A 12,496-nucleotide genomic window follows, 5' to 3' on the forward strand; every position below is an offset into this window, starting at 1 on the left:
CAAAATATAAAGTCCAAATAAATGTGTAATTATTTCTAATGTATACTTTACTGATCCTGATATTAATGTGTCAAAAATTCACATTTATATATAATGGTACTAGTGTTGCTTAGTGATCAAGCTTATACCTCCATGTCAAATGAATCTATATACCTTCCCTCAGCGACTCCAGAAATCAAGAAGGGATGTTGCGATTAAGGAGATGAGTATTGGGCAAAGTTAAGCCTACTCCACTTATCTATCATCACCTTTTGTAAGGGAAGAGATTATACATCCAGTTGATAAATTTACAACTATCAATTTCTCTTACCCACTCCTTCTGGGCGGGTTTTAGCATTCCCTCAGAAAGCTGTATTCTATAAGTCAGTGCTCACATACTCAAAGCTTGCAGTACAAAATTATTGTCAAGCGTATCTCATAAATGACTCAAACAATAGTGACTTGGAACATTGACATACTTAGAAATCGATTAAAAATAAGTGTATAAAACATAAATTGTGATAATGAAAATAAGAACATTCTTTTTAGGTGCTTGAAGAACTCATTCCTGAAAAGAACATTTATTTTATTTTTTTTAACTGGGGTACAAGTGCAGGTTTGTTACATAGGTAAACTTGTGTCATGGGGGTTTATTGTGTAGATCATTTTATTACCCACGTATTAGGCCAAGTACCTATTGATTATTTTTCCTGATCCTGTTCCTCCTCTCACCCTCCACCATCTGATAAGTCCCAGTTTGTGTCGTTTTGCTCTAAGTGAAAAAAAACATTTAAAATTCTGCATTACCTATGTTGTTGTTTGCTTGTGTTTTGATACTAATGCCAGAAAACTGCTCATTTTGCCTTTAATAAGAGAATAAGTGAATATAGCAGGCAGAAAGAAAGGGCATGTTGAAAACAGTTACTGAGCATTCTAATCATAACATATATTTTCATAACTTCCAATTATATTAACACCTTATGTATTCAAGTAATTATATTTTTATATGACTTATGATTATTCCTAAATGATTAATATTTCAGTATTATGGTTAATGAGGAAATTCAATTAAGTTACTGCTTACTGAAACATAATGCTATTAACTTTTGATTTAATCACATTAATAATGGATTAGAGGGATCTAATAAAAATGACCGCACAAAAGCTTTTTGACAAAACCCACATATGAAAGATTCATTTGTCTCCTTCTTATTTTAATGTAAGCTCAGTCTTTATACTAACACTAAAACTTCACAGGGATTTGCTTTGAGGAATATTTAGCCTCTTCAATGCACATATGAATTATTAATTTAATCAAATATACTAATATAAAGTGCTTGGGGGTAAGAATATAATTACTTTCAATGGTATCAGAGTTTTCTGTTGACCATGCTCTTTCAATGGTAGGAATAGAACCTCAGAAGTGGGAGCTGTGATTCCCTTCTTTTTCTTTTGTATTGATTTTATTTTAGTTATTTATTCTACTTATTTGTTAGTTTTTTATTTCCAACCTTTAAGTTCAGGGGTACATGTGCAGGTTTGTTAGTGTGTCACGGCGGTTTGCTACACAAATCACTCCGTCACCTAAGTATTAGCTCAGCATCCATTATCAGAAAGTCAAGGCTCAAATGACTAAATATTTTTTCTGAGATTGTAAGACAAGATTAATATCTAAACATTTCTCTCTTTAAGCTCTCTGTTATTTCTCACTCCCTCTATCCTAAAGAACCTACATGACTCAGTTTCTTTACCTAAATATAGAGAAGAGCCCCATTCCTATATTTCATCGTAGAATAAAAATCCCTAAACACCTAGAGAATTGTTTTATCACTTGAGGCTCTTTTGTTTTGTTTTATCTGATTTTCTTTGAGAATGGTAAATGCCTTTCACTCCTATGTGTTCCAAATATATTTGCTTTTATAGTATGTTGTGCTGAGAGGAAAAAGCAACAGAATATGCTTAGAGGGATTATTTATCTCTAATTTGCTGGTCTTCAAGACAAAAACCATATCAATTGTGGAATAAAAATCCACGAGACTAAGGAGGTTAAATGATGTATTAATACATGAGTCAGAATAGCCAGGTAGCTTAAACCACTTTATCATACTAATAGTGCAACATGGTCCATCTTTTAAGAATTCTTTTTTTTGGGAGAGAATTATCCAGGTCTCTTATGACTGCCATTTACCAGCTGACTAAACACAATCTATGCTCTATGCTGTAACAACTTTGAAACTCCCTGCTGTGGAATAATAAGACTCAATTTATTTTTTTGACATTCAGTATACTTGTTTATATTGACTACATTGAAAATACCAAATTTGGGCATCATTTTCAGATTTTTAATATTAATGGCAGAATAAAAAATATTGTAAACAACTTTTCTATTTATAACTTAAATCAATATAAAAAAACTATAATTGATAACTCATCTAGCTGTCTCAATATGGGATAGGTATTTTATGGGGATAAATGAAAATCTTTAATACTGTACTATAACTCTTATTCTTTTGCTCTCTTTAGCTCTCTCTCTCTTTCTGAATTTTGATGTTACCTAAGTAATGGTTAGGCTCACTTACATTGAGACTCATTTACTGTCAATATCAAGGATTTGACTTCAAACAGGGTATAATAAAAACAAATAGAAAGAAGTAACTTCAATTGGGTTAGCCACAAAGAAGTTAAAATGTTTTCATTCTTTAGATGGTGGCTCTATGAATTAGAGTTTATAGACTGTCTTGCTATATGATATCATTTAATAATTGCCATATAAAGTTCATGAGACTGTAGACTTGCTCCAAAGCCCAGTGTGGAAAACCCAATAAATGCAAGAGTTAAAAGTGAAGTTTTTTCAGGGTAACTGAATCCTGAACCAGAAAGTAAATGGATTCATTCCAAAAAATTTAGATTTGTCTAAAGAACATACATCTTGAACTCCTGACCTCATGATCCGCCTGCCTTGGCCTCCCAAAGTGTTGAGATTACAGTAAAGAACATATTTCTATGTCCAGTAGACAGGAATATATTTATTGGTATTCATATCAACTAAAAAAATCTTCTATATTTTTATTCTATAGTGTATATTTTGGGTTATATATTTGCATTAACATGCTAGTACCAATATCTTATTTCAGACTGTTTGATTTTCTGATCACATAACAGGCAATGTTTCTAAAGCCACAGTTGTATTAACAAATCTACTGAAACTACATATGTCAAAAAAAATCTTCTATATGCACTTAGTTGGAAAGAAATAAGTAAGCTTAATTATATTCTCTTTTGCTCTCCCTGAATTGGGGTTTCTGTCTCCAATTGTATTAGTCCATTCTCACATTGATATGAAGAACTACCTGAGACTGGGTAATTTATAAAGAAGAGAGGTTTAATTGACTCACGGTTCCACAGGCTATATAGGAGGCATGGCTGCAGAGGCCTTAGGAAACTTATGATCATGGCAGAAGAGTGAAGGGGAAGCAAGCATGTATTCACATGGCAGCAGGAGAGAGAAAGTGAGTGAAGTGGGAAGTGCTACATACTTTCAAACAACCAGATTTTGTGAGAACTCTATCACGGAACAGCACTAGGGAGATGGTGCTAAGCCATTAGAAATTACCCCATGATCCAATCACCTTCTACCAGTCCCCACCTCTAATATTGGGGATTAAATTCAACATGAGATTTGGGTGGGAACACAGAGCCATGTCATATCAACAGTGATGGTATTTTTCAAATGAAAGAAAAGGTCTTCAACTCTAGAGGGTAAATTGCTGATGCTAAATCTTCTCATATTTTGTGTTAGTATATTTGTATAATTAGTATTAGTATAATAGAAAGTATACTAATTAGTGTTAGTGTAATAGGAAGACAGAAATAATGGCATAATACAGTAATAATGCCAATACTATTATTACATGTTACCTTTTAAAAACGCTTTTACAGAATTTGAACATCACTGGACTTTGAGAAGTAGGTAAGATTCAGACTGCAAGCCTGATTAACAGCCAAGAAAAAAAACAAGGCTCAGAGAGATTCAGAGACTTGTTCAAATAGCAAGTTGTGAACTGGACTGGAAGCCAGCATCTCTGTCATTTCACTTCACTCTGTGCTCTTTCCCAGCACTTTACAGCTTCTAATGACTGTTATTTCTTAGTGCAATGCTATGGTAAGGACTGTCTGGGGTCACAATTAATATTTATTAGGCAATGAAATTATAAATGGCATTATAATATTCAGGATGCAGACAGTCTGAATGTGCACATCTAGAGACTTCTTAAAATTTGTCTAACTCATATCCTAAATTAAAATATGTAATTAATGATTTAAATGACACCCATTCAAATTGATGCCATGGCTAAAGCCAGACCACATAGTGGCTATCTTCAGAGACTCTTGAATTCCAGCACTGGATTTCCTTGCTTTGCGATCTGGGACATGCCACTATGTCACTTATGCCTTTCAATGCCTTAATTTCCCCATTTGTAAGTGGAGATAGCAATAGCACCTACCTTCATTGGATAATATAAAGATTAAGTGAGATAATGCAAGTAAAATTCTAACCACAGTTACTGGTATGGTGACAAACTCAATGAATATCATCTAGTATTATTACTGTTGTCACTTTTTGTTATATGATTATTATTATTCAGACTATATCAAGGTTGGTTGCTAGCTATTAATTTATAGGTCCTTTCAGTCAGGCCAACCCCTGCACCATTGAGTCCTCTTTCCTGTCCTTCCTTTGTAAAATGAGGTGTTGATCAGGTTGATCTCCAAGAATCCTCTCAATTATAAAATACCCTGAATTATTTTTTGTTGAACTTTAAAACCAAAATTTCTTGAGCTAAACACTCTAGAATCTTAACTGTGAAATTATAATGCATAATATATAGCAAAGTCATTTTTTCCATCCTTATACAGAATAAGGATGTTACTGAAATTGAGAAACTGTCATACATTAAATACCACTTAATAGTTACTATTTAAGGGAATAAATCAAAATTTCCTGGAAACCAGGTTAGCATAATATAGTACAAGACATCTAGCATAAAATATACAACTGTAGGTTTTCTAAAACTTGCAACATCCTCTGAATCAGTGGTTCTCAGAGTGCTGTTGCTAGACTGGCAGCATTAGCATTACCTGGGGTACTCATTAGAAATACAAATCCCAAGGCCTCACTTCAGACCTGCTGTGTCAGAACCCCTGCAGGCAGGTTCCAGTAGTCTGTGTTGTAACAAGCCCTTCCAGTGATATTGCTAAAGACTGACAACCATGGGTCTAAGCAAAAAAATGGAAAAGCGAGGTCTGCTTCTGATAAACATTTACTGAAGCAGCTGAAACTGAAATTAAATCTGGCCCTAGAAGACATCTAAGCTCTGCTAAAGATAATTAAAAGTCAAGTTACCAATCAATTGACAGAAAGGAGGGTTAAGAAGTCATTCTCAGTTATTCCCACTAGAGAAATAAGGTATTAAGAAGGTTAAAGCCAAGTTCAGTAAAGTCATCAGAGACTATCAGTGCAATGATTCCTCCTTAGCATAGAGAACCAGAGGTTCTCTGTGCTGTCTCCTAAGGGAAAGAAAGAAGCTATTACTCTTCTCATTAAAAAATAAAACAAAACAAAATTTAATACCCTGATTTATGAAGGTCTACAGTAAATATGGAAGAAAATATTTAATGATCTATGCCCATCTATTTATCTTGCAAGACCTAGATCTTTTTATTAAGTGCTGCAGTAAGAAAATCATTTAATATACTAAAAATCACAAATCTTTAAACCATGTATAAGGTCAAGAAGAAAAAAAATCAGTGTCAGAACTGCAGGAAAACAAAGTGATTTTATTTGCTTCAATGTCCTCATCATCTACATAACAATTCCAGATCCCTTTCTTAAATCCAACATTTCTAATTAACTCCTAGGTACTAAAACTAATAAATCAAAAAAACTATATATGTCCAATTTGGTCCCATAAGTCTTTTCTCATAGGCTTTATCTCAGTTAATGATGTTCATTTTTTCAAGGTATCAACCCTTCAACATTCTTCCCCTTTTCCTTCACGCCCTTCTGCCCTCTACCTATTAACATTTTGTATTTGCCAAATCTAACTGATTTGACTTCATAATTTTCTGAGGATTCATTTTCTTTTCATCTTTTTAATTCCGACAGCCTTTATTCATATTCCCATGATACTTTTCTTTTCTGTCTTTGGACCTTAGGACTCTTGAGAACAGGAACAATGTCTCCTCCTCAATGCCCAGCACAAGGCCTGGCAGAGCAGGCATCTGGAAATTGTTCCCCAGTGAATGTCCTTAAGCGTAGACAAATTCATCTGAAATCTCACAGCCCCCATGATCTGAGGAAGTCTTATGGGATCTTTTTTCCAGAGAAATAAGTTAATATGTGACAAATTTCCAAGAGTTATTTTAAATACACATTTCTCACATTTTTAGAAACTAATAAATGTTCTAAAAATCAGATTTGGAATTTTTAATTAGAACCTCTTTCTTTATTCATTTTAGGATGTTACATTTATTTTGTCCGGTTGGATTATTGTTTTCAGGCTTTATCATTCAGCTACAATGACCTCAACAAAATGAATGACAATATGTCCCAGAGTCTTTGGGGATACCCTGAATATGAAAATTAGGTGCATTAAAATAAAACACAAATGGCTTTCAATGATCACAATGATAATCTAAGGAATTACTCCTTAGGAGAGAAAAAAAGACCTATCAAGAATGTATTTGCTACTTACAACACAATGATTTATGGAAACTGTCATTCCAAAAGATGTTGATCTTCCTTAGGAAATGAATTACCTAAGAAAATCACAAATAGCCAGGCTCTAATGGGATTTGATACAGCCCATTTTGATGCAGCTAAAACTTCTGTTTTCATTGTGCAAGATACCAAGAATTCTGAAGTAGACTGAAATTGGTCTTTCAAATTTGTAAAGTTCAAACAAAATAATACAATTTTTGTTTATTCTCAGTGCTTTCACTGAAGAGGAATTCTAGAATGTACAAATAGAAAAGGAATTCTTGGCTAGCAGTCTGATACAAGAGAAATCTTCCAGAAACACATAGCCTGGGAAATTTCAGACTCCTGGCAGATTGCAAACCTTTACTGCCTTTTATTAATAATCAGGATCCAGATCAAATGCCTGTAAGGAGCCAACACCTACTTATGAGGCTAGAGTTTAGTGCAGAAGTTGGACATCTTCCAACAAACACTCTCATAATACCAGACATCTTCTCTAGACACAAAATTATTCTGGTCAGTACAAATGTCATTGACTAAAGAGACACTGAAATTTATGGCCAGTGTTCTGTAGAAAATAGGACTAAGAAGGTTCTTTAGTAATAGACATGAAAGACATGTTCAATGGCAGTTTTATTCTATAGACTTGCTGCAATCTAGAATGATTTGCATCACAGCCAAAACGTCTGTCTTATGGTTGCCTATATGATCATAAATTAAGAGAGTGTACCATATAATATCATTGCTATTAGAAAATGCAAATATGTTAGAGGTGCAGCTGTGGAAAGAATTTCAGAATCACAAGCAGACTAAAGTAATAGCACCTAAACCTACACAGATTAAAAACACTCTCACTCATTCCTGTCTGTGTTCTGTACCTCCTTAGTGGTGAAAGACTGGGATATAACATGAAATATGTCTTTGGATATTACCGTTACCTGTCTATCCCAATCAAGGCTTGTTCACATTTGAAAGGATACAAAACAAGCACATCCTCACAGCAGTAAAAATTTACCGATATAATGAGAGTAATCCACAAACAACTGTTTATGAAAGAAACAGCAAAACACCCACAAAGCAAAGGCAGAAAAGTATTGTTGCTATGGAGTGTTGTTTTATCAAAGTTTTAGTTCAGGTAAGGGAAAGGAATGAATGGGGATGAAACATATAAAGGGACCATAAAAACATAGCCTTTTCCCAGCAGACAGGGACATTCTGTTATAAAGTTCTTTTCCCAATCATGGCAAAGATTCTGATAAAAATCCTTGAGGAAAGCAAGAAGAGCTTGCTTGTAAAAGAATGTCACACCTCCTAACAGTCTAGCATTTGCAGAGACAGAGATGTGTATATTATCAAATAGGGTAGAATTTGCTAGAGCTGAAATAACATCCATTTTATAAGATTTTACTTTAAAAGACAGATTTTTGAACCCCTGCGGAATCTGCAATGTCTTTGCAATTAGTCAATTAGTCTCGATGCAAGGAAGTGACGAGTTCAGTGTGAAAGGAAAAAGGATCAAATAGAGAATTCAGACATAAAGCAGTTACAAAGGGAAGAATCCAGACAGACAATAACAGACTCCTTATTCATTCCTGTCTATGATATCTCTACTTCCTTAGTGATAAAAGACAGAGAGAGAGAAAAAAACTGCATTGTATTTATAATTGTGTGCCATTTTAGTTTATTTTCTGTTGATAACCATAAGGTATAGCTATATTTGCATCATTAGTAAATTTGATATAGTTAAGTCTACAGTCAGAGTTCAGCTATCTCATAGTAACTCTTTTTGTTCAAGTCTCAATTTAAAATAATCTACTAACGTTTGTTAAAGGATAATATCAAATTTGGATGGTACAACTCACTTTTGTAGTAAGCTGCAGAAGCCCAGAATAGGCAAGCAAGTTAAATAGGAAAATAACAAAACAAATTCACCGTCTGATAGTGTAGAATGTAAGAAAATGAAAAACAAGAGGAAAAACACCCACACATACACATAAAGTTACAAGCAAGCTATGTTGAGCATCACACAGAAATGTTTCCAATTTATGAGAAGTCTACTCAGGTTACTTAATTTTGCTTTAGCTCTCAAAATTACTTATGATTCTCCAGGGCAGAAAATGCAAGTGGATGTAACTATCCTAGGACATGAAGGGTTTACCTAAGAGTATTTCTGCTATAATATAATTCAGATTTTGAATCTTATATTTCTTAAATTTTCAGGGCATTTGAAAATCTAAAAACAAAAAACAAACAAAAACCCTTCTGCAGATAAAATAAATTAAAAGCTGTATTTTTGCAGGTACCTGTTTTTCTCCACTAGGTTTTTTGTGGTTCAACAACAGCTCAACAGCTCCGACAACTTCTTTTCTGATAGCATGTAACAGAGCATCTCCAACATAGACATTAAAACTTAAGAGTAGTTCGATGAGCTCCAAGTTCTCATTTTCAATGGCAATGAGGAGAGCAGTTCTTCCGAGAGGATCAATGCAATTAATATTGATTTTAAAATAAATTTCAGCTTCCTCTAGCGATTTCTTGACACTGGCATAATCTCCCTTTTCCACAGCATTCAAGTAGGCTTTTTCTGATGGTGAGAGTTCGGATTCCGCTCTTACTATCCTTAGTGGAATGCGATCTCTATAGGGAGCATTAACATTTCTTTTGTAATAGAATTGAGCCATGTTTCATGCCATGCTATTTCTTTGTCTCTGAAAGTAGAAACACAAAACACAAAGATTAGTGTTAATATGCTTTTAAAATTGTTAAGCATCATACTTCTTTTTCATCTCACAGTGATATCAATAACAACATACCATTATTAGTAACTATTAAGTGTTAAGGTTTTTTTCTTAAACAATAGAAATACTAAATAGCTGTTCAATTATGTTGAAACAAATTCTTCTTCTAAGATAAATAAAAAGAGGTTAACATTTGGTAAACTATTATAAAAGTTATTCTAAAAGTGAATTTTATCAGAGAATGCATTTAGAGTTTTGGAAATTATTTACAAAGTTTATAATAACTATATATACTTTTCAGACAATCACTTTGAAAATCAGAGGCCATATTTTTGAGATCTCAAAACTAAACCGAGGATATTCAAATATATCATTCATTGTCAATTTTGCTAATTGTGGAAATGCTATTGAGATTATGTAATACCATTATATTTGCAAAATATCATTAATTTGTCTTTTTTTTTTTTTTTTTTTGGTAGAGTAAGAGTTTTGCCATGTTGTCCAGGCTGGTCTTGAACTCCTGGGCTTGAGAGATCCATCTGCCTTGACCTCCCAAAGTGCCAGAATTATAGGCATAAGCCACTGTACCCTGCCCCCTATACTTAATGCTAATAAGTACTGACATCAAAGTTAATGTAAATTAACAACATTAATGTCAAATACTGAGCCCAATGAATATAATTATATTTTTTTCTCTCCGTGAGTTCATTGATGGGGAAAAACGTGTACTGATAATATTAATCATCAAGATGAGTCTAAGCAATTCAATTTCCAAAAGAATAATTGGAAAGGATTAAATGGAGAGATAATTTATCATAAAAATGCTATTGTCTTCATTCTACTGCCTTTATAAAATAACAATAAACCACAAGGCAGGAATGTTTTTATTACAAAATTTATTATTTGGAAGTTAGAGTAAGGACATAGTTGAATATGAGAAAATTAATTCAAATAAATGAAAGCTCATCTTAAAATAAATTAACAAAGGTGCTGGGAAGTATGTTGATCTAGTATCATCCTAGTGATAGAGATTCATAGAAAAAAGTATTACATCTTGAGTATGATTTATTCATTGCTGTTAGTTCCTCATACATACTTATTATCTAAATTATTTTTCTATGTTATTTAAATTGAACTCACATTTATTTGCATATGTTTGCTCTGCAAAATTAAAATGAAATTAAAATACTTAGGGTATTCTAAGTACTTAAACATGCATATTCTTTTTAATTGATCTTTTTAACCCTAATCATTTTATGAGTAAATTAATTTGACTTGAATAATGTTTTGACCATAGATTAAACATGAATTACATTAACAAACATGATTATATTTAATAATATTGTCATTTTGGGAAATTTTACATTATTTGTAAATTGCCTCAATTTATTAATAATTTTAATTATCAAGGAATCAAGTTTTACCCTTTGACATCCAGATAATTCATCATAATTTCTCAAATATCTAGGTGTAAGAACCAATAAGATAAACTATTATTTTATAACTTGTATCTCTCTGGCATGTTAAACGTAGCATTTTGTAAAGATAGCTTCACAGACCAAGCAAAAAGTGAGTGTTCAATATGTATTAATTTTAGATGTGCAAATTACTTACTTGAAGCCTGATTGTAACCTCAGTATTTTGGGGATGCTTTAACTCACTCTAGAATAACAGGAATAGCATTTATATTATAGAATAACAAGGACAATTTAATATTCCTCCAATATTGCTAAAACTTCAGTAAATCAATATGACTATGATTTTATCTATGTTATTGTAATTATCTGAACCTGAATGCCCCCATTTTCTGCATCAGTGATGCCATTACAATGTTGACCTTGGAGAAAGGTGGCTGACACTCCCTTCCTCAGCACCTTTTTTCTCAGTCCCAGGTCAGAGCCTATAACAATGGGTAGGATCAATGCCATGACCTTCACATTGTAATTTTATCAAGACTAATGCCTAAATGCTTCATAATGATAATGACAGGTATTTATATTCGATTTCAGCATTACACATACTCTATAATCTCACTTCTTTATTATCCATGACTCTTGAAAAAATATATGAACTTTTATTTTGGAGTTGAATTTAAGTGTTCCTACCAATAATATTTTTAGCTTGAGATCAGTGTTTGAATGTAGGTCACCCAAAATGCAGGTTAAAATGAAAATACACACCACTTACACACATGCATGTACACATCAGTTCTGCATGTGAATTATGATTCAATCACAATTAAGAATCATGCTAGAGAATAAAAAGAATTTTATTTTTTATTGAGTTAATTTTATTAATAATGCTACCAAATAAAAAATTAGGTGGAGAACAGCATTTTATTTCTCATTTCAAAGTATAAAATGTCAGTGACAATTGGGACTAGTGGACAAAATAGAAGCTACTGGAGAACTTGGAGGAAAAGAGAAGAAAAAATAAATTAAGCTTATTAATATCTATTTCATTTAATCCAGATAACCACTATAAATGTAAACCACATAAATGCATTTTTAAAAGAGTGACACTACCTAAAAAAGAGAGATATATTTTAGTCAACACTATACTTAAGAGATGAAGGGCGTATGAGAGATTTGCATTAGGTAATCTGTTTCTCTATCCATAAAGTGATGAAACCAACACTTAAAAAAACAGGCGAGAAGATAAGAACGAAAGCATTAGTGCTGAGAAAGATATTTTATTGACTTTTATGACCTCTTTCAGTCTCTTCGATTTGAAAAAAATATGTAAGAATTTATTTTAGGAAGTCTGTACATATTTTAAGTACATTTAAAATGTACATACTTTAAATAAGTAAAATTTAAATATTTACAATTGAATCTTAAAACACAGGGAGAAACACACACACACAGACAGAGAGAGAGAGAGAAAGAGAGAGAGAGAAATGGGCAGACTTTGATGGTTAAAACCTTAGCATAAAAGATTATATAATTTTTCAGCACATAGATTTGTCCTTCTTGATTACTTGGGATGCAAGGGTACTAACTGGAGGACAAAAAAATCA

At 32.7% G+C, this 12,496-nt stretch overlaps 1 protein-coding gene across 3 annotated transcripts in view; it reads right to left on the reverse strand.

Moving 5' to 3' along the window:
- The window catches only part of TRPC4 (transient receptor potential cation channel subfamily C member 4), a 216,182-nt gene that overhangs the window by 141,301 nt on the left and 62,385 nt on the right, over positions 1 to 12,496 (reverse strand). For all 3 annotated transcript variants that reach the window (XM_021672834.2, XM_012469835.2, XM_012469833.3), the window contains exon 2: positions 9,043 to 9,447. In XM_021672834.2, the coding sequence (XP_021528509.1) occupies positions 9,043 to 9,420 (378 nt within the window). In that variant the 5' untranslated portion in view covers positions 9,421 to 9,447. The remainder of the gene's footprint in view (positions 1 to 9,042; positions 9,448 to 12,496) is intronic.

Source organism: Aotus nancymaae, unplaced genomic scaffold, assembly GCF_030222135.1.
Source record: "Aotus nancymaae isolate 86718 unplaced genomic scaffold, 86718_ANA_hifiasm-v0.15.2.pri h1tg000043l, whole genome shotgun sequence".
NCBI classification, from domain to species: Eukaryota; Metazoa; Chordata; class Mammalia; order Primates; family Aotidae; genus Aotus; species Aotus nancymaae.